Source organism: Antechinus flavipes, chromosome 1 (assembly GCF_016432865.1).
Source record: "Antechinus flavipes isolate AdamAnt ecotype Samford, QLD, Australia chromosome 1, AdamAnt_v2, whole genome shotgun sequence".
NCBI lineage: Eukaryota > Metazoa > Chordata > Mammalia > Dasyuromorphia > Dasyuridae > Antechinus > Antechinus flavipes.
In genome coordinates, this window is record NC_067398.1 from 655,323,312 (window position 1) to 655,345,327 (window position 22,016).

Here is a 22,016-nt window from a genome sequence, read left to right on the forward strand (position 1 = left end):
AAGTACTCAGGGCACTTAGACCAGCTTCCCTTGCTGTTAGCCCCACCGCTTCCCCACCTTCCTCGCCTTTTTCCAAGGTCTCTCTCCTTTCTGTCTACCCCCTGCCCCCCTTCCCAGCGATCTCCCTCTGCCTGAGCTCTCCCCTCCCCCTTGGAGGGGTGGGGTAGGGGTGGTGGTGGTGGGAAATGGGATCCATATGTCTCTGATTCCTTCACACTGAACTCACAGCAGCTGGGGGTTGGTGGGGGGAGACTTCTTCCCGTCCCAGAGAGGTTCCTCCCTCCAGCCCCCTGGCTCCGCCCAGAGGCAGCAAACTCCCAACCCAAGAGCCCCGGCCCCGTTTGAAATTCCAAACCCTAGAGGGAGGGAGGGAGGCCAAGCAGCAACCCCCTTCCACCTCAGGCCCCCCCAACACCTCTGAAGAAACGGGGAAAGGGGAGGGTACTCAGAAAGGAGGAGAAGGGAAAGGAGCCGGAGAAAGAAGGGAGGAGGAGAGGAGGGGGGTGATGGAAGGAGGGAAGAAAAGAATTGAGGGCAGGAGAGAGACGGGAAGGTTGGGGCACAGAACGGAGTAGAGGGGGAGAAGATGAATCATAAGCTGAAGGAATAGGGAGGGACAAATGAGAATTTAAGGGAGGGGGGAAGGGAAAATGAACATTTTACACTTGGTTTCATCCCCATTGCCCTTGCTGTATCTGGTCTCTCTCCTGATACTGGGCTCAGACTGCTTCAAAGTTCTGTGTCATTTCTTCCTATCTCTGGCCCAGAACCACTGTTGCTATATCTTTGAGGGGTCAAAGTAGGTAGAGTGAAATTAGTTTGGAGGCTGGTCATTGTCCAGGAGTCCCAGGACTTTTGCTGAGGGGAATGCTGGGCTTAGAACCGGAGGGGCAGTATGACCCTAGCCCCTTACTCTCTTTTCCCTCATCTGCCAGATGGGAGGGGCATTCAAAGTCCCCACCCTGGTTTGGACCTCCCCCTATATCTCCCCTGGATATGAGGAATGGGAAGAGGAGATAAGACTACATGATCTTTAAGATCTCGACCAGTTCCAAATTCTATGATTCTATAACCTTAGAAATGAATAAGGGTGGTAACTTTTTCCCCCATTAGACCTACACACAGTCTCATAATAAGAAGTACACACATAGACACACACACACAGAAGTTATGGTCATAAATATTTTTCCAGTCACTATCCCGTACTTTCAATCACATATCCCCGTCACACATTTAACTGGTTCATTCAGCAATCATTTGAATACCTGCTTTGTTATAGGCTGTGGGGTATACAGAACATAATACAGTATAGTCCCTGTCCTCAGGGAGGTTTCGAGGAAGCCATGGGTTCTTCATGTGCTTACACAGCACAGGAATTTGAGACCTCTCCCCAGAGTCTTTTCTCTCACCATGTTAGGACTGTCTCTTCCCAACCCTCCACCCAGTTTCTGGTAACTCTGGCCTAATGGGCAGCCAGGTCCTAGAAGATTTTTTTTTTTTTTTTTTGCATGTGTGTGATTACCAGGGGAAGGGGGACAACCTGAAACTGGATGTGGCTAAAAAGGTCAGGGTTCCTACATCAAAATGGGATTTAGGCCTGAGCAGAAGGATCTTTCAGGACACTCCAAAAGATAGCAGCTTTGAACAGAGAGAGGCTCAGGCTCTTTGCAGGACTGGAGAGGCTCAGAGCAGGTACCCATAAGGAAGCTGAGCCAACTGTCGGAAGGAGTCCTAAGATTGGGTCCCTTTGGTCTGATGTTCCAATCGTGGAACCTAAGTCCCTTCCCTCAGCTCCCCTGAGCTTGAGAGACCTAGACCCTCTTCAGTTTCTTCTTCCTTCATTACCCCTTCCTATTCACTCTCTCCCCCCTCACCCTTTGACTCCACTCCCCTTGGCTGGGTATACCTTTTCTAACAGGTGAGGCTCAGAGAGAGGTGGGGGGAGTGCATGGGCTGATTGGTAAGATTTCAGTGAGTGGAGAGGAGAAATCTCTTGGCTTCCAGAATGTTCGGAGACCTGTCCCCACGTATGAATTTACTCCAAACCCCCGAGTTCAGTTTTTTGCCTTCGGTTCCACCTGACTCCATCTGCAAACTGAGCCCCCCGGTTTCTGTTTAGGGGGATATGTGTGTGTCTGTTACATGGTTGGGTGTGTGGCTGGGATGGATATGTGTGTCTAGGAGTGTGTGTGAGGGGGTGGGCTGGTACACGTTAGGTTTGGTATCTGGTTGTGTATGGTTTGCTTGTGTCTTGGAGTATATGTGAAACTGTGAGTCTGAGCAGAGGGATAAAGAACTGGATATGTTTACAAATGGCTCTGAGCAGGAGGCTATATTGGCCTTGGAAACTGCAGAAAATTGGGGGATGGGGTATCTGAAATGATACGGAGAAAAATTAAAACTCAGAGGTTAGAATAACATTGAATTCTGGGACGTAGGGGCAAGAGTTGCCCTCATCTCTCATGACCCCTGTGCCGTGGGGTGGTCATAGGCCGACCAGGGGCAGCGCTGGTCCTTCCCTGGCCTGAGTAAGGGCTCCATCCCACCCCACATTATCTGCTGAAATCCTAGTGCCCTTCTCTCCCCTCCCCTGCAAACTAGCTCTAGCCACTGTGCTCAGGGCTCACTTCTGCTCTCTCTCTGGCTCAGGCTTCAGTGTGGGAGGCGGGGGAGAGAGGCCGCAGAGGTACAAGCCAAGCGGGGCGGATAATGCGGGGGCAGGCCTGGCATGCGGTGGGCTCCCCTGGCACAGTGGCCCCTCTCCCCTCCCCTCTCTCACTGTGCCAGGTTGTTTGGCAGTCATATCCTTTGTGTGTGTGTGTGTGTGTGTGTGTGTGTGTGTAGGTGGGGATGTGTGTGAGTGTGCTCTGTGTGTGTGCATGTGTAGGTGGGGATGTGTGTGAGTGTGCTCTCTGTGTGTGTGGCGTGAGTGCGTATATTTTTGTGTATCTCCTGGCTAGGGCCCTCTCTTCCCACCAAACTGGGAGAGCAGGCATTGCCCAGGTGCCAGCCCCCGGGCAGCTTAGTTCTGGGAGCTAGGGCCTGGCACACACCAGGTGGGCTCTTCAGATTCCTGGATTCTTGGGTGCTTCCTCCTCCTCAATCTGATTTTTTTTGTTTCCCCCTTTCCCTTTCTTTGTTCCACCCTCCACCACCCCTCCCCCTGCCTTGCCTATTCCTGCTCCCCGTGGGCTTCCCTCATTGGACCTTCCTCAGCCAAAAATAATAGTCACTAATGACATCCCGGTTAGACCCTGGCGAGGCCTTTCCCCTTTGGCCCAGCTTCTGGGGTGAGATCCTGGCTCTGGGTTAGAAAATGAGTCTTCTGAGCAGACTGGAGCATGCATGACTGTAGGCTACTCACAACTACACTATGGAAAATGTGGAGGGGAAGGCACTCGCTGGCTGGGATGACCTCTAAGGGTTCTAAAAAGTGCCTGGATTTCTCATGGGTATTTACACATTTGCACACAGGAGACAAGCATGGGAACATACCTATATGCTTGACAAGAACCCTGAAAGAGATTTCCCGAGATATGTAGTCCTACAAATCAAACTTTCTCTCTAAACCAGCCTGGAGCTAGGGTCTATGCACTCCAAACTTAGGGAAAGCTTAAAGTGGGGTAAAATTTGGCTTTGTTTCTTCATTAAAATTATCTTATCCTTTATTAGTACTTTCTATTGTTACATCACATTCATTACTGAATCTATTCCTTTCCCCCTTCCTCCATTTTCAATACAGTAAAACTAACAAAATTCCTCTTGAGCCAGGATGGAAAACCCCTACCTGGAGCCCAGAGTTGTCTCTGAGTGAAGCAAAACTCACACACACAACACCCCACCCCCACCCCCTGAAGATGCCTATTTATGACCCCCCTTGCTTACACCCACACTCTGATTCCCTTCTCCTTATACCTGGACCTCATACTTACTCTTCTCCCTTCCTTTTACCATCTGCTCCTCACTTATACCCCCCCCCCAAGTCCCCTTGCCTAGATACTCTCTCTGAGGTGGCCCTAAGAGATTAGGGGAGCACCTATTTTCCTCCTCCCCCAGAAGTACTTATAGTTCTGCTTATCCCCAGGGCAAGGGCTAACCCAGGTGAACCAGCTGGTTCTGCTTAGGGAAGGGGTAGGTGACCTAGCCTGACTGGTTAATAGTCACCTTTCTGTGCCCCCCTCCCCATCCCCTGACGTTGTGCTTTTTGAGGAGGGTATTGTGTGTGTGTGTGTGTGTGTGTGTGTGTGTGTGTGTGTGTGTGTGTAAGAATGGAGGACTTTAATTTTTGGTGTTTGCTGTTGTTGCTTAAATTAATCCTGAGTGACAGACAGCCCTTAACTCCTCTCCACAAAGAACCATTTATTCACCAGTAGCTCTGAGCTGAGCAGAGTGGAGAGGCTCCATCTAGAGTCCTCAGGCTGGGGTTGGCTGGCGAATGGGGGCTCCACAGCCATTTTGCTCCCCTTCCTATTGCTACTGTCTACCTGCCCATTACCAGTGCCTCTCCCCCCTCCCAGGACAGGTGCACCCTAATTTGGAATGCAAATTATACATATTCACAATAGGCCACACTGGGGTCAGTCAGTGCCTGGCATTCTTTCTCTCCTTTCTGTGCCACCCTTGGATCTTTTGTAATCTGTTTGAGAATCCTTCCTTCCTCCCTCCCTCCTTTTCTCTTTCTTTCCTTCCCTTCCTCCCTCTTTCCTTCCTTTCTTCCCTTCATCTTTTCCTCCTTCCTTCCTTTCTTCTCTTTTTCTTTCTTCCTCTCTCCCTCCTTCCTTGTCTCTCTCTGTCTCTGTGTCTGTCTCTGCCTGTCTCTCTGTCTCTCTCATTTCAGACACTTGATCTGGATCCTCCAACCCCTGGTACATGAGGGGCAAAGAGGTCCTGTGACTAGGTCCTGTGACTGACCCCTGGGACTGGGTCCTGCTCTTGAGGAGGTATGGGCCCTGTGGGTCAGGCCTGATCGCCACTCTGCCTGAATACATGCCCTCCTGCAGGATAATTTCTTTGGTTGTATTTTTTCTTTTTCTTCTTTTTCTTTCTCTCAGCAAAATAATGTGTTTGACCTTGCTGCGGGCTGGCCTACTTTCTGGCCCCGGATGGCCACTGCCCCAGCGCTGCCACTGACCCTTTCTAGGGGTCCGCTTGGCTCACGGGCTGGCAGAATCCTGGGACAAGGCTGGGGCCAGGGGCTCTCTCTCTCATCACACTGGAGGCCGGCGGGGCAAGCGGCGCGTGGGAGCTCAGGGCCCGGGAGCTCAGGGCCCGGGAGCCCTGTCGAAGCGCCTGCGCAATGGGAAAAGACGGGAAAGATCCCGGTGCCCCCTACGCCAGGTGCACCCACCCTTGGCCAGAGGCGCGTGAGCCCTGGAGCTGGGGGCGGCGACGCGAGTCGCAGCCCCGCCCGGAGGGCCGCGGGAGATTGAAGCTCTGACCGTCCCCGAGACCCGCAGGTGAGGGAGAGGCTAGGCAGGGGCGGGGGTGCCGCCGCAGGTTCCCTCCCTCCACCGCACCTTCCCACCCCCGCGGGCTCGTGGCTTTTCACCGAGAGCCTGTCGGGTTCCTCGTGGGCTGCATCATCTCCCTCCAGGCCCGAGTGCCTCTAGCTGGTCTGTGTCTCCTCTCTCGGGCTCCCACCTGACGTGGTCGTGTCCTTTCTTGGCCTCTCGGCCCCTCCAGTTCCGCGGGTTCTCCCAGGTGCCCTCACGTCCTGTGTGCCTCCCCGGTCCTTTTCTTCCTTTGTGCCCCCTACAAGTCCTCATGGCCCTGTCCCCCATTCTCATTCTCCTCGGTTCTCTCTCGTTCTTCTCTTTTGCTTTTGCTTTGGTTTCTGTTTGTCCCAGTTTCCCCTCTTGTACTTCTCTCATACCCGTGCACCTTTTTGATCTTGTGCTTCTGTTTCTTTGCCCCCTGCTTCTCCTGCCCCCTTACGTCTTGGTGTCCCCTCTTGTACCTCTCTTATACTTTCCTGCCCCATCTCCACCCTGTACCTCTCCCACCCTCCTCTTATCTCTTTGTCCCTTCTTGTCCAGGTGTCCGCTCTCATAGCAGTACCTTCTTCGCTGAGCTTCCTCTTGTTCCCTTTGCCCCCTTTCTTCTCCTTCCCCCAATACAGTGGGCCTTATAGGTAAGCTGTCCACCCCAGGCTGAGGGAAGCTGGGAGTTTACCCTCTTGACTCAGGCCGCAAGCTAAAGTTGCCCACTTCGCCTTCCGCTGCCTGAGGGCCAGGCCACAGAGAATAGAGCTGGCACTGCCGTCCCTACCCAAGCTGGAGCTCAGCACCCTCCCAGGCCCACCGGCCTCAGAGATGCCAGGACTCTTGGTCCTCCTGCATAAAGGCCTCTACTCTGAGTCTGTGGGTCTCCTGGGCTGGCCTTCGCCTATACATCTTGGTTGGATACTGCTCTCAATTCCCAAACAGTCCAAAAGATGCCTTTTTAAGTGCAAACTTCAGATTTCTGAGCCAGCCAGCTTTTCCTCCTTTCCTTCTCCCTCCCCCCCCCTTTCTCTATTATTCCTTCATTCTTTTTTATTTTCTCTTTTTTCTTTTCATCATCCCTTCCTTTGAGTTTGACTCCCCATGGAAGAAGCCCTGGCAAAATCATAGACTTCTGTTCTTGGGGAAAAGACACCCTCTACCTCAGTTTCTCCCTTCTCATCATGGCAAATAAAGCCAGAATAATGAAAACTGTAGAGATAATGTTGGGAGGAGGTTAATTAGTTGATGTTTTCTGAAGACTTTGAAGATGAAAAACCCTTCTTAAGCCCTGTGAATAGTGGTGGTTTCTACTTATTCTTCCTTTGCTGACTGGGGTTCTATAACAGTCCCAGAATTATCTGACAAGTAGGGACAGCTCTGCAACCGGGGAATGAGAGAGATACGCCGCAGACTCGAAGGATTGTCCTGTCCCGGTGACGAAGTTGTTGCTATACGGTAGCTTAGGTGCACGGCCTTGGAGCGTTTTTCTTTGCTGCGTCGATATGTCTTTGGGGGCACTTGAATTAATTGTTGACTACTTTGATTGAGGGTCCAAGGATCTGGGAGTTTGGAGCTAGTTTTCCACTGATTCCCAGTCCGGTGGTCAAGGAACTAAATATAAGTTCCTTTTTACTGGCGGGAAGGTTGTCACTCTACTTTTGCGCTTAGGCCGGTCCCGGAGGGGCGGTCGCGGCTGTTGAGAAGAGACTTACAAGAACCTTTCCCTTTTTGGTGCAGATGTTTTCACTGTCTCGGGCAGTGCCAAGGAATCCAGGAATCTCTCGCTCTTCTCTCGCTTCTCCCTATCTCTATTTGAGATCCGGATTCCTGGTAAATCCGGGAAAGTGGGGAATTGTCCTTCCTTTGATTAGCAAACTCAGAGAGATTCGTCCGCCAAAGTCTGTTTGACTATTAAAAAAAAAAAAAAAAAAAAAAAAAGCAAGCAATTTGAACAGCCATAGAGAGGAGATACCTGTTGGGGAATAGGCGAAGTAGCCAACTGCAAGAAGCTTCCCCCACGGGCTTCAACCCCCAAGATGCGGCCCAGCGCCTGTAGAAGCCTCCTGCTAGTCCCGGATTCTGCCTAGATCAGCTCACAAGTGGTAATCCCAGCACCTGGAAGGCAGTCAGACAGACACCCCAATTCTTAACCAACCGAATATTAACCATCTCCACTTCGAAGGCGGTATTCGCCCGTTTCTCTTAAACGCTGAGGACTCTTCCATCGCTGTGCAGACAGCGAGCTCAACCCAGTTCAGTGAGCTCAGGGGCCAGGAGCAAGGTTATTGGCCTACCGCACACTTGGCCCCAAGATCCCAGAGGCGGATCAGCCTAGCTCAGCAAAGCCTGAGCCCGGAGCTTTTTGGCAGCTTTTGGCTCCTTTTAGTTTGTCTTTTTTTTTTTTTTCCTTAAAAAAATTACCAAAAAACTTCCCAATGGTTTTATTTTTTTTAAATTAACAGTTGAGATAGAAAGAGGTTAAATTATGGAAATAAATCTTTTCTTTCTCTCTTTTTAAATAAAAGGAGAAATCTCTCTTATTTACAAAGCGTCTTGGAATTGTAAAACCCTTTCCTCTTAACTGAGGCTTTGCGTTGTCAGACTCCGCGGTGAAAGTGCCGCGCCGATACCGTAGGAAAGTGTTTGGAAACCCTGGAGGGTTTGAAAATGCAATAGAGAAATGCAAAGAATTGTTATTATTTTAATAAAAAATGCCTCATTGGGGAGAGGAATTTCACACTACCTCTGAAGCCTGGAGCCAGGGTTTGCCTTTGCAAAGCCTCGATCGGGGAAAATGCTAGTGTTTTAAGGATTGAATTGGCGGATGTGTGTGGTGTTTCAGTAAAAGCTAAACGTCGGAATAATTAAAGAACTGGAAATAACTCGTCCCCTCTCCGCTCCCGCACTGTCTTATTTAAGTTTGGAAACCGAGCTTTTCGGCAGGGCTGTGTGGTTTAATAGGAGCTTTTCTCTTTCCTTCTTTCCCTTCGCTCCGGTCTGATTCGCAAATCCCTAAACTGGCAAACGCCAGGAAACTTGCGGCGGTTCTTCGCCCGAGTTAGAGTCTTTTTTTCTTCTCTCAGAGACAGCACTCACCCCTTCCCTCCCACCCCCGAGGGCCCTGACCCACTGGCTGTTTTGCAGTGGAGACCGAATACAGCGATGAAAGAAAGAAAGAGGAAAGAAAGAAAAGAAAGAAAGAGCCGGGTTCCTATACCCTGTGCCAGGCGAGGGCTCGTTTTCCAGGCGGCACTCGGAGTCGGGGGTGGGGAGGGGCGGTTGTTGAACGTAGACCCCCACCGCCTCTCCTGCCAGTCCCTACCCCCGGGGGAAAAAAAATCAAGCTTTCTTTTTAATGGCTTCCCGGCTCGGGTTCCTTAGAGCTCGTGTTGTTTTTAAAAAACAAGCCCCAAACCTCCATTTCTTCCTGAAAACCTCCCCCTCCCCATAAGAAAAGAAAAAGGCATATTGCAAATTAAAACCGAAAATAAGGCTGTCACAGACATTTAGGGGAGTCAAGCCTGGTCGCCTAAGGTCTTTGGTCCTCAGTTCCCCACTCCATCTACGGCAAATCCCAGGAGCAGCCTCACCCGGGACAGTCTCTGTTAGCCTGCATGGTGGGGTTGGGAGATTTAGAGTAGTGAAGATGGTCTGAGGGCAGAAGAGGAATGGAAGGAAGAGACAGATAATATACCTGGCCCTGAGAAAGAATTGGGGAATAGGAGGAAAGTCAAAGGTTTGAGTACCTTTCGGGCTCTGGAGAAGGTTTCCAAAAGCAGGGGTAAGGGTGAGTAGGAAGTGGGACTAAGAAAGGGGTCGTGACTGCCAGCGTAGCCCATGGATTTGCGTGGAAAAAGCAAAATAGAGACTCTTGAGGACTTTTCCTCTTCTCTAAAAAAGAACAGAAAAAAAAAGTGAAGAGAAACCTTCCACAGGGGACAATACCCAAAGACCTTGCGGGCTGCTACTATTCAAAGATATCTGCTTTCCAGTGGGAACACGTATCTGTCTGTTTGTCTGTCTGTCTATTTATCTATCTATCTATCTCAGGCGTTTTTAATTAAACCTGCTTCCTTTTCCCCCTAGTTATTTAGTCTCCCGTCTTCCGTCCCTCCTTCCCCCGCAATTCCTTACATTTGTCCTTTAAATAAGTGCAATATATATATATATATATATATATATATATATATATATATATATATATATAGACATATATATATATATTTTCTTAAATGGATAAATGTTTTGGAGGTGTTCTTGGGTGCTTTCTCTTTCCTTTAAAAAAAAATTTCAAAATTATAAAATCAAACTAGTGCTAGTGAAAGTGAGAGGTGAGGTTGAGTGAGTAGGTGCCTGGCATGGATCGGGCAGCCAGGACCGGCTCTTTTTCAATTTTGGAAGCCAATTCAAAAGGCCCTTGAACCCCACCTTAGATCCACCTCTTCATGCTCCCTCCCATTCCTGGGACCCTTATTATCTACTACCCTCTCTTCCCTCCTACCTCAGGCCAGGAAGGGAGGAACTGGCACAGATACGTACCAGCTTGGTGCTTTTTTCCCCCCAAACATGAAGGAATGTGGACCCCCCCCTTTTCCAATTGACCCAAAATATTGCCAGACCCGTACACCATCAGAAAGCAGGGGTAGGGAGTATCCTTCTGCCTCTCTTAATTTTGCTTTCAGTTCGGCAGACACTATCAACCCAATATACACAACAATCCAATCTCAAGCAGGAGGTTACACTGTGGTTTCACTGGGTAGACTTTAGATTAACATTAAGTTCCCTCACCAGTACTTTTCTTTGGGGCTTGTAACTAAACATTTGGTTCTTATCGCAGAAAACTAGAGTCCTGTATAATATATTCTCCAGATAAATATATATTATATACTTAGTATGTGAGCCTGAAAATCCATAGCAATAGGGCTGCTGCCTGCATGTGGATATTTCTAAGCCATTTTTTCTTTTTCTTTTCTTTTCTTTTTCTTTTTCTTTTTCTTTTTTCTTTTTTTTTGGGGGGGGAAGGGGTAAGGGGAACATTGTAAATATTTGGAGATGGGACAAACTCTGAGAGATATAAGGCCTGGCCTAAAACAAGTCAGATCTGGATAAAGATTTTAATAAAAGCGTGCCATTTTAGCTTGCCTTTGCCTTCTCCAGGGGCACCAGCTGCATGGCTCTGGTCTCCCAGGGAAGAATGCTCCAGGACTGTAAAAATCCTGGGGCTATGACAATGCGTATGAACTGATCTGACTTGGTTGCAAGGATTTTGGAGTCTCATTTTGAAATATGTGGCCATGATTGTCTGTCTGTCTGCCTATTTATCTATCTCTACAATTAGAACTTGGGACCAAAGAGTAAAAGTGCTAAATCCTCTTTCTTTGCCAATAATATTTTGTTATCAACATCTGGAAAACAAAATTACAGCTGTTCTCCTTGACCCTCCCAAATACTGCCTTCCTCCCCCCATTTAAATTTTTTTGTCATCTTGCCATTTCTGAGTCAGTATTATACACAACTTAAATATTTTCCAGCTCTATTCAAATCAGATCGATTTTTAAAAAATTGTTTGATTTTTAAAATAACTATTTTGATAAATCCTTTCCCTACATTCCTATGTAATTTTCTTTCTGCTCTTTCAATAATAATTCAAGTATAGAAAAACCCTCCTTTCTTATCTATTACTTTCCTGACTTCATGTTGCCTACTCTTCAAGGCAGGTATTGACCATTTTCTCCTTTCCGGCCCTTCCCCAATGTTTTTGTTTTCTATTCGCCCCCCAAAAATATTTGAACCAAAAAGCCTTTTTTTCCCCCTCTACCCACAGCAAACTGAAAGGGCTAGTGAACCATGATTCAACAGCCTGAGAGCCTCTTTTCTTTCTTAGCATTAATTAACTCCAGTTCGTTAGGACGTTGAGTCTGTCACACAGTTTTCTCTTGTGTGTGTTGAATCGGGTCATAGAGGGAAACTTCCCGTGCAAACAGTTTGTGTTAGAGCAGGAGAACTCGGAGGAGGAGAAAGGGAGTGGGGGGAAAAAGGGAAAGAGATCAAGAGAGAGAGGGAAAAGCTCAGCCTGCAGTGTCTGTCAGACTAACTAAACACATTGCTGGTGTAGTTAAATGTGGCACTTACGTTTGTGCTCCTATTCACTGGCTCCTGATATTATGCGAATAGGTATTATCCCGATGCTTTGGCAATAACAACACCGAAGCATTTATTTATTTATTTTAGTAATCGTTTAGTAAGAAAAACATTTTTTTAAGGTGGGGGAAGTTATTCTTCTCTACCTAAATCAGTTAGGTTCGGAGTAGACCTAAGAAAACTGCACCCCACAGTAGTGTTGCCCCGACTTTTCTCGAGACCATAGTGAAATCCTGGGACCCCCCTCTCTCTGCCGGAGACTGTGGGCACCTCCTGTTGCCGGGGCAACCTGCAGAAAGCTGCTCCCGAAGGCGAGAAGGGTAGGGAGATTCTGTGTGTGTGTGTGTGTGTGTGTGTGTGTGTGTGTGTGTGCACGCGCGCGTGTGTGTGTCTGTGCGCGCAGGTCCAAAACTAGAAAACTCCACAAGTTAGATTTCAAATTCTCCTAAACAGAATGTTTCTCTGGCTCTTACAAGCCCTCCCTGTCCACCTTCTCCAACTTCATGAGTAGCGAGCAGAGCTAGTATAGAGAATGGAACTGGGACTCGGCTCCGGAGCAGAAGGAATGGATGGGTTAGACTGAGAGAGTTCGCCTCTGGAATTTAGCTGCAGTGCCTATGGCTGCGGAGCTCCTGAGAAAACCAGCAGTCCGAAGTGACTGAGTTTAGAAAGGGAAAAAAAAATCCCACCCCCACCCCACCCCCACCCCAAAAGAATTGCATATCCTTTTTCAGGGATTGGGGGTTTGCTGACTGTAGGGCATACTGAGACTTCTGAGTTGCTGTTGTAGGCTTTCCTGGCCCTTCTCTCCCCTTTTAAATTCCCTTAGACACAGGCCTAGACACATAAGCCAGTCTTGCCAGAAAACCTGGCTATGAACTAGACCTTCTCCCCACTTTCCCCATCCTGCCAAACTTGGAATTTTTCTTTCTTTTTTAACGTGTTGGGTTTGGGAGAATACTTTGGTTTAGGAATTATTCATTTAAAGCACCTGAGCTAATTGCCATCTTTGCCTAGCAAACTAGATAGACTCACACCTGACGATGAATTTACACTTTTCAGACAGAATAGGGTCTAATACCACAAAGATCCATTTTCTTTATTATCCTACAAAATACTAGTATATTTGGCTGTACATATGTGAATAAATACATAATCCTCTGTAGAAGAGCCCTAATATGTAGGTAATATAAAATGCTCAATGGTCTGAAGAAGAATTTTTTTTTGCTAGAGAATTTCTTATTGCCCTTGTTTGGTGAGACATTGCTATTTGAAGACAGGATTAGGTATAACTGTGTTTTTTGATTCACTTTTATAAGAAGTTAAAAACAACTTATTAATTGTTTTTTGTTTGTTTCATTATAGATGTGAAACTCGAGGAAAAAATAATTTCTATTTTCATAAGAGGGAAGTGCTTGGATTGCTTGTTTCCCCAAATCCTTTCTCCCCCAAATTCTTCCCCCTCCTTCATTTAGCTCAGTGCCAAAGGTGGGGGGAGCATGTGCTTAGAGGAGTGGGAGATGCTTGGAAGCCAGAAAAAAGGGAGGGAAGGTAGGAGGCTGACTGCCTGGCCAAAACTCAGTCCAAAGAAACCCAGCATGTAGTCTGGAAAAAACAAAATTTAAAAAAAAAGAAAAGAAAGAAAAGAGGGAGAAAAAAAGGAGGGGGAAGCCCTCAGTTTTCAAAGGTATATGCAGTTGGGCCTCCTGTTTCTTATTTTTGCTCTGTCTTGCACCTATTACTGGTTGGGTGAATGCCGGGGAAGGGAAATAGACATGGAGTAGGGATGGAGAAAATATTCAGAAATAAAAAATGCTACTTGCTTCCAGTGCAAAATGTTGAAGATAAGACCTCACCGATTTGATATTGATGAGCAAAGCAAAGTGGAAGTCTTAGGCAATTATCATATTAATTCGGAACCCAAACCCGCTTTGACCAAATTACTTGATCATTCAAGCAATATCACCTTTTGTTGATTTCCAGGTAACTATCTTATTAGGTTTGCTTTGGTTATTTAGGACTTTTCTCCTCTGGGCAAGCATCGGCAATAGTGTGCTTCTTGATTTTCCCTCTTTTCCTTTTATTCCATAATCCTGGTCTTTGCCCTGATCCCCTCCTGCCCCATTGCGTGGCTCCCTATATAGTATGGATGCTTCTCCATTGACTGATCGCTCATTCTTCAGGCAGGTATTTGGGGGAAATTGATGGTAAAACTGGGGGAGGGGGAAGCTAAAAGTGCTGACCAGGACTATAGTGAGAGGTTGAATCCCGTTGGACAACTACAGGTGCTGGATTGAATTGTAAAACCACAGGAAGGGGAAGAATTAACTGAGGCTACATTTTTTACCTCCCTTCTTCTTTGCCCTTTTCCACAGGCTGCTAATAAAGTAAAGTGGATTATTTGTGCTAACTAGTATATCTGGTGCTTTCTATCCAGGCTTGTGGATTATTTGCACTAACTCTAGTATAGCTATGCAAATTAAATTATCCTGGGCCCGCTAGACTGCCAAGGTCTGGAGGAATTAAAGCTGGGCCTTAAAAAAAACAGGCTATGTGCAAATTTCTTCTTCTTCTTCTTCTTCTTCTTCTTCTTCTTCTTCTTCTTCTTCTTCTTCTTCTTCTTCTTCTTCTCTTCTTCTTCTTCTTCTTCTTCTTCTTCTTCTTCTTCTTCTTCTTCTTCTTCTTCTTCTTCTCTTCTTCTTCTTCTTCTTAAAGGAAAATTGATTTCCCAATGGTGGGTCATGGTTTTTATGACCACCAAATCATTTATGGTCACGAAATTATGGGCAAACGTGAGAGAAATTATGGGCAAACGTGAGAGGACTAAGACAATGTTTTTATTGGCTTAGAGAATTAAGACTGCTTATAAGATAGTGGAAATATGTCCTTCAGTTTTCTTTCAAATAACTCATTGAGCCTCTGAAGAACACATTTTATTTTCTAGAATAGCATATTTTAAAAACCAACATAGAAATAGTTATTTTTCTTTTTTCTTGACTGATGATTCCATCTCTCCCACACCTTTAATAAGCCTTTTTCTAGTTGTCTAGGTTCTATTCTTTACTTTCATCTCTGCCTTAACCTCTCCTCTTTTCTTTTTGCCAATCTCACAATACCCCCCTTTGGGGTATATATTTCTAGAACTTTTTTTTATTCTTTTCTTGATGACCCATTTCCTTTTTCTTTCTTTCTTCTTCTCTTCCTCTTCCTTGTTTTTTTTTTTTTTTTCCCTCTGTGTCTCTCTCGGGTACTTTATTTTTAGTGCCCACTGAAACCAGCATATATACTTTTTATATTTCAGAACAAACTGTTGCTGTTTTCTCAGATTCTGTACAGTAGCAACAAGGATTTCTCCATCACACAGACAAGCTATTCCAGAACATAAAAACCCAAGTAAATTCTAAAAGTACTTTGACTTCTGAAATTTTTTTAAAATAAGGGAAATACCTTCTCCCTTTTTCTATCATTTTTGTTGATATCATTTTTTATTTTGACATTTCTTTTTTTTTTTTTTTTTGCTTTATTTACTTTTGTCTCTTTAATATGCTCATTTTTCCTCTCTAGTATTTTTTTTTAAAACTTTTATTGTCTTTTCTCTTACTTTTTCTGCCTCCTTCTCTTTTCTCTGTCTTTTCTGTCTCCAGCTACCTACCTGTCTTTTATTTTCTCTCATCTCCTAAACCCTTGCACTTTCTGGGTAACTCAAATGTAGAGAAACCTTTAATAGTGGAAAAGCTTTTATGTCTTGGCCCTTGTCCGCTTAGTATAGAGCTGCCTAAACTCTCTAATGAACGAAAGGAGGGAGGAAAGGAGGAAAAGAAGCAGATACAGGGCACAGGTAGTTTTTTTAACAGGAGCTTTCACTCTGCTAACAAAAGGGGGACAGTCCCCTTTTGTCTGGGGCTCCTGAGGGGCGTGTTCCCAGAGCTACTGTCTGCCACAAATGGAACACAGGTGGAGCGGGGTGACAGGAGGGCAGAGAGTACTGCTTGAGATTTGATTGATTTAATTTCTTCTGATTTGTTGGGCAAAATGACTTTTACTTCCTCTTTTGGTATTTGGGGTATACCCAACTGTCTTCCAGAAATAACTTTCTCATTTTGTGTTCCTAAGGAACTTAGTCTTTAACTTCTTGATGGAAAGGGGTAAGATTAGATATCTAAAGTAGACTGGGAACCTGGGGCGTTGCCCCCATTCCTAACAACCCTCTTCTGCCCACATTTGAAGGCATTGGAAACTGACCACTGGGCAAATCAGAAATTGACTCTTGTTCTCTCTTCAGGTTCCTTGACTTGAGAAGGGTCTGTAACTGTTAGATCTTTCTGAGATTTGAAGATGTGTGTGTGTGTGTGTGTGTGTGTGTGTGTGTGTGGTGTGTGTGTGTTGTAAGAGACACAATCAATTTTTGGTATTAGTTCTTTCCAACTCTGAGTCAACCTTTTTATCCATCTGCCTGGGCCCACCCTAGAAGCATGGGTCTCTCACTGCCTATAAATAACTGCCTAGCTGTGGCTCTCTATCTACCTGATGATCTCTAGGTTACTTATCTTAGAACTTTTACCTCTCTTTTCTCAGTGACACCATTGGATTGTGTGCTTGCATAAAAACAGAGTGATGCTGCAGCTAATGCTCAACAACTGTCTAACAATTAATGTTCGGTGTAAACTGGATTACTAGAAATGTATACTTACTCTATACATGCATGTTTGAGAGCATGAAGATATTTTCCCTCATTGCCTTTGCTGTAAACTATTTATATCTCAAGTATCTCAAGGGGGAAAATTGTTCTTGTTGTTTTGGTTTACATCAGACATTCTGTTTTGCCGCCCCCCCCCCCCCCACTTTGGCTAAGGTACAATATTAGCCAGTTATTTATCTAACATAATCAAATTCTTGAAAAGTAGCTATAAATGCCTACATAAACCACTCTCCTCTCCTTAGTCCTGTGTATGTATGTATGTATATATATATATATATATATATATATATATATATATATGCATGTATGCATATATGTGTGCTATTTGTGGAAAAGACAGGTTACCTTCAGTCTTCTTGCTCCATTGTTGATTGTTGACTATATATAATCTATATAAGACTACAACCCATGAGACTCTTTTGCTGAAAATAGAGCAACAATGTGAGATATTTCAGATAATTCCCCCCCATGGATAGATTAAAGACAAGGGCATCTGTCTCTATCTGTTCATTTCTGTTTTATCTCTCTTTTTTTCTCTCAGGTCTTCTTCTTCTTCTTCTTCTTCTTCTTCTTCTTCTTCTTCTTCTTCTTCTTCTTCTTCTTCTTCTTCTTCTTCTTCTTCTTCTTCTTCTTCTTCTTCTTCTTCTTCTTCTTCTTCTTCTTCTTCTCCCTTCACTAACTTCATCTGCTTCTTAGGTCCTAATGCAATGACTTCTCCATAGATTTTCTTTGGAAGGAATAGTTAGGAAGAAATATGAAATTTCCAAAATCTCTTTTCTCAGATAGATTCACTGTTCCTTAGGTCCCTGCCTCTTTTCACAGTATTCAAGTATTGGCCCTGTCGTGAGGATCTGGAGTAAGAACTATTCACCATGAGGAATAACCACCAAGAATTCTCTCAGGGTTAAGCACTGATCTCTTCTCTTTATCCCACTTATCTTTATTTATCCAGATCTTCTGGATCAAAGTCCTTGCCTTCCTTACCATTCCCCCCCTCCTTTTTTCCCCCTTCTTCTTTCTCTCACTCCCTTTCATTTAATTTGTTGTTGTTGTTTGCTCTCTTGCCATGGATGCCTTGTGCTGTGCAAGTCAGACTTCTCAGCTCAGACTGAGTAAATTTGGTGGGGTAGGATAGTTTGCCAAGAAAAGAGGGTTTTTCAAAAAAGAAAATTACTTTTAAAAAGAAGTGGAAAAAGGAAAAGACTATGAATGAGAATAGAATATAAAATCTGAGAAAGAACAGTAGACAAAAGACAGGAAATAACTTCTGAAATTGGGTGTGAATCTCAATTGCTATCATTTCTGATGATTTGCTTGCATGGTTACAGTGCTTATCCCTGTAGGATTGGGATGGGGGCTATAAACTGGTAATAAATATATTGTTGCAATGTAGCAAGCTAAGCTGTGTAAACATTTTTCAGAGAATTTAAGGGAAACTTGTATGATAGAGAACTGCAAGTTGATAGAGGCTGGGAAAAGGGCAGGAAAAGAGCAGATTTAGTTTTTTTTTTTTCTTTGACTTTTACCCCTTTGCTTTCTCCCTTCCTTCATCCTTCCTTCTTCCCTCCCTCCTTCCTCCCTCCCTTCATCCTCTTCCCTCTTCCTTCCTCCTTCTTTCCCTTTCTCCTTCCCTCCCTTCCTTCCTTCCTTTCTTCCTTCCTTCCTTCTTTCCTTCTTTCTCAAACCTAGGGATTCGGAGTAAAATTTCTAGTTGGAGTAACCAACTGAGTTTTCCAGTTAAGAGACTAGGAGGAGTTGTTTACACATATTCTTTCTCTTGCTCGCTCTCTGTCTCTCCTTTTTTCTTTTTCTCCTCCTCCTCGTAGAACTGCAAACCTGTATAGCTGAGACGATAACGTCTACTTTTCTCTGTTTCCTCCCTAAATTAAAAAAAAAAAAAAAAAAAAAGGAAGCAAGAGACAGAAAAAGAGCTCGTGCATGTATGGGAGAGAGACTGAAACCAAAATACAGAAAGAAGGCGCAGCTGCTTTCTCCAAGGCCTTCTGGGGCTCCCGGTTATATGCATTCCTTTATTTATTTATTTTTCTGGCTAAAAAATATAATTTCCGCAGCCGCCTCTTGCCTCCTCCCTCCCCCCCCCCCCACTTAAATTTGCTGTGTCGTTGCTGCCAAATCTACCAGAGTGGGAGCACGGAATAAAAAATTCATAACTGCTGGACTTTGCTTGTTCATTAGATATGAACTTGTCGATTTGGCAAATTGTTTTTGGTCTCTAACCGCCCGGTCCCTCCCCACCCTCCCAGGCTCTCCTCCTTTCCCTCCTCCCCTTTGATGCAGCCATTGGCTGTTCAGTAGATGTCTCTTTGCCAAATAGGTGGATCCTTCTCTCTCTCTTTCTCTCTCTTCCCCCCCTTTTTTTTTTCTGGCTTTGGCACAAGCAAATGGATGGGGATTGAGCATGAAAGGAGAGAGAGGGAGTTTGAGAGAGAAAAGAAGCAAAAAAAAAAAAAAAGCCCACAGCACTCTCTCTCTCTCTCTCTCTCTCTCTCTCTCTCTCTCTCACGCGCCTCTGCCAGCGACGGTCTGCAGCCGGTCAGAACTCGTCCTTTTCCCCGGGAATCTGCGATCTCCCCCTTTTCCTCCAAACAGGCGGAGAGAGAGGCAGATCTAAGTTTACATCCCTGTGCCGTTGCCAAAGCCGAAAGCCTTTTTCTTCAGCTGCTGCTTTTTCTCTCCTGGGTTTTTGGCGGGGGGTGTGTGTGTGTGGGGTGTGTGTGGGGGTAGGGATAGGGGTGGGGAGCTGGATTTGGGTTTTTCTTTCAGCATATATCTTTTTTTTTAATTGGAGGGATGCACAGGAGGGGAAATTGAAAAAAAATTTGTTGGCTTTTGTTTACCTGGCGTGTGTGGCAACGGGCTTTCTCACTGCCTGCCATCTCTGACCTTTCTTTCTTTCCTTTCTCTTCTTTCCAAAGGGGGGGAAATAATTCTTCCCCCCCATGTGCATGAAGGGTTAAGGGGGAAATGGGGGGGGAAATCTGAGAATCCAACCAAGCCCTGCCCCCCTTCTGTAGAAAACCAATAACACCCCCTTCTTTTTTAAAAAATTTTACCTTCATCCTATCCTTTCTCCTCCTCCTCCCACTCCCTCCTTTCCACACCCCCCACCCCCACCCCCAACTCACAACTCTGTTGAGTCCAGAATTTCAGAATCTGGTGTTGGGCTTTGCCGGGATGCTTCGGAGGAATGGTAATTATTTATTTTTTTTCCAGATTTTGTATTTAGCAAACAGGAGTCAAATATTATTTAACCCCCAAACAAACAAAAAAGAAATCTTAGCCCCCTTTATACCTACCTGACTGAGTGGAAAAAAGAGGGTAAAGGGGTCAGTGGGAAGATAGAGAAGGGGGTGGAAAAGGACCCAGTAGCTTTTAACCCTGATGTGACCAAGCCGAGCCACCTTGTTTGTTTGTTTATCTGAATAATAAATGTCTTGTTTATTATTACTATGATTAACATTATTATTGATATAATTAATAATGTCATGCTTACATAGTTAAGATTTATGTTTGATTAATAGAAATTTTAGGATAGATGTTGAAGCTGATTTGGAAGGAAGAAAATGAAAAAGCACCTGGGGGTGGGGATCCAAATCTCTTTCGCCTCTTGTGGGTGTCATTTTCTTTTTTTGGGGGTTGCCAAAATTGAATAGTATCTGGGCTCATGGGGGTTTCTGCATGCCTGAATCCTTGTGCATGAGTGTACAGACATATGTGTATAGATACTGTACCTCCATGAGATAATACAGAGATCCTCCCTGCAATATAACATGGATATTGCATGGGCGCAACAGAGCGCAATGGGGATATCAGCTGCTTGTGTGTGTGAACGGAGATATTGTATATGGGTGTGTGTCTGGGATGTGTGTGTGTGTGAAGAGAGAGAGAGAGAGAGAGAGAGAGAGAGAGAGAGAGAGAGAAAGAATAGGTGTGTGTATAGGCACTCAGTGGCTCTCTCTCCTTTGGTTGCTGGGAGTGAGATGGGAGCAAGTGCCTGGCTAAGCTGGCTAACCCTAGTTTCCTAGGGTGACTAGAAGGAAAAAAAATTGGGGGGAGGAGGGAGTCTATGTGCTCGTAGCATCCCTCTTCTAACACTTTTTGTTCTCTTTTCCTCCTCTTTTTTTCCTCCCCATCTTCCCCTCCCTCCCTTCCTGCCGGCTCCCCGCCTCGCCCCGCATGCTCCCGTCTTGCCGCCTGCAGGATGAATTCCACCCGTTCATCGAGGCCTTGCTGCCTCATGTCCGTGCCTTCTCCTACACCTGGTTCAATCTGCAGGCGCGGAAGCGCAAGTACTTCAAGAAACATGAGAAGCGCATGTCGAAGGACGAGGAGCGGGCAGTGAAGGATGAGCTGCTGGGGGAGAAGCCCGAGATCAAGCAGAAGTGGGCGTCCCGGCTCCTGGCCAAGCTGCGCAAGGACATCCGGCCCGAGTTCCGTGAGGACTTTGTGCTGACCATCACCGGCAAGAAGGCCCCCTGCTGTGTCCTCTCCAACCCTGACCAGAAGGGCAAGATCCGCCGGATTGACTGCCTGCGCCAGGCCGACAAGGTGTGGCGGCTCGACCTGGTCATGGTGATTTTGTTTAAGGGGATCCCCCTGGAAAGTACTGATGGGGAGCGGCTCTACAAGTCTCCCCAGTGCTCCAACCCCGGCCTGTGTGTCCAGCCTCACCACATTGGAGTCACAATCAAAGAACTGGATCTTTACCTGGCTTACTTTGTCCACACTCCTGGTAGGTCATTCTGAACACCGTTTCATTTCATTTTATTTATTTGGATTTTGATTAAATTCCTATTTGTCTTTAGTATTTTAAAAAAGATCAAAGTGCAGTAGGCCTCAGTGGGCATTCTAGCAGGGGCCTTCACTGTTCTCCGGTTCACTTTTTCTTTTCTCGCTTTTTTCCTTTCTTTCCTCTTTATTTTTATTCTGTTAGGTGCCCTTACCACATTTCCTATTTTGAAGCACTCTCTTGTTCCAAATAAGCTTCATGGCTCTTTGGTTGGGACTGTAATGTCCCAGGATTTGTCCTGTGTTGATGAGAGTTTGAGATGGGGAAGAATCCACTTTGTTGTTTTATTTTAAAATGAAATGGAAGAGGTACTGGGGTACCACAGGGCTACCCCTTAGGTTGTTGCTGAACATGCTTTTGGCATAGGACTGGGCAGTGCCAATGTCAGCGGGGAAATGAAACTGGGATGCTCTATGGGTCTCAGGCTGAAGTCTCCCCTCTGTGAATCAATAAAAATGAAAGAATATGTCCAACACTCAGGTAGCCCGCTTGAGATACTCTAGCTGAAGATGAATTGGGTAAGGATGGAGAAGGGAAATGTTCTGGCTAGGCCTAGCGGTTGCTAGAGAAGAATTGGGCAGTGATTTCACTGGGAAAGCTGGGGGGGGGGGGTGGGGGGGAAGAGAAGTAAAAAAAAAAAAAACAACAAACAAATTAGGAAGACTCTGCTTTCCCTGTCCAAAGCTCTGACTTTTTACTCTGCCTTTTTGAGATTAAACCGGCCAAATCTGTATTCTGGATATACTTAATGCATGGCAGATAAATAAAAGTGGGGCACATTTGTGTGGCCCAGTGGTGGTGGCATGGCAATTTAAAAAATGATATATTTCTCATGCCCACTCTCTTCGGCAGAGAATATTTTCTCCTTCCTTGGAAAAGCTTT

The 22,016-nt window shown here is 45.6% G+C and overlaps 1 protein-coding gene across 7 annotated transcripts in view; it reads left to right on the forward strand.

The window, feature by feature from the left end:
* NFIX (nuclear factor I X) overlaps positions 1-22,016 on the forward strand; it is a 119,401-nt gene that overhangs the window by 17,496 nt on the left and 79,889 nt on the right. For 3 of the 7 annotated variants that reach the window (XM_051971647.1, XM_051971649.1, XM_051971651.1), the window contains one exon: positions 20,545-21,076. In XM_051971647.1, coding sequence (XP_051827607.1) covers positions 20,545-21,076 — 532 coding nt within the window. Of the gene's footprint in view, positions 1-19,099; positions 19,535-19,846; positions 20,166-20,505; positions 21,077-22,016 lie in introns of those variants that run through there. The other 4 variants (XM_051971648.1, XM_051971652.1, XM_051971646.1 and 1 more) reach the window with 4 other exon arrangements.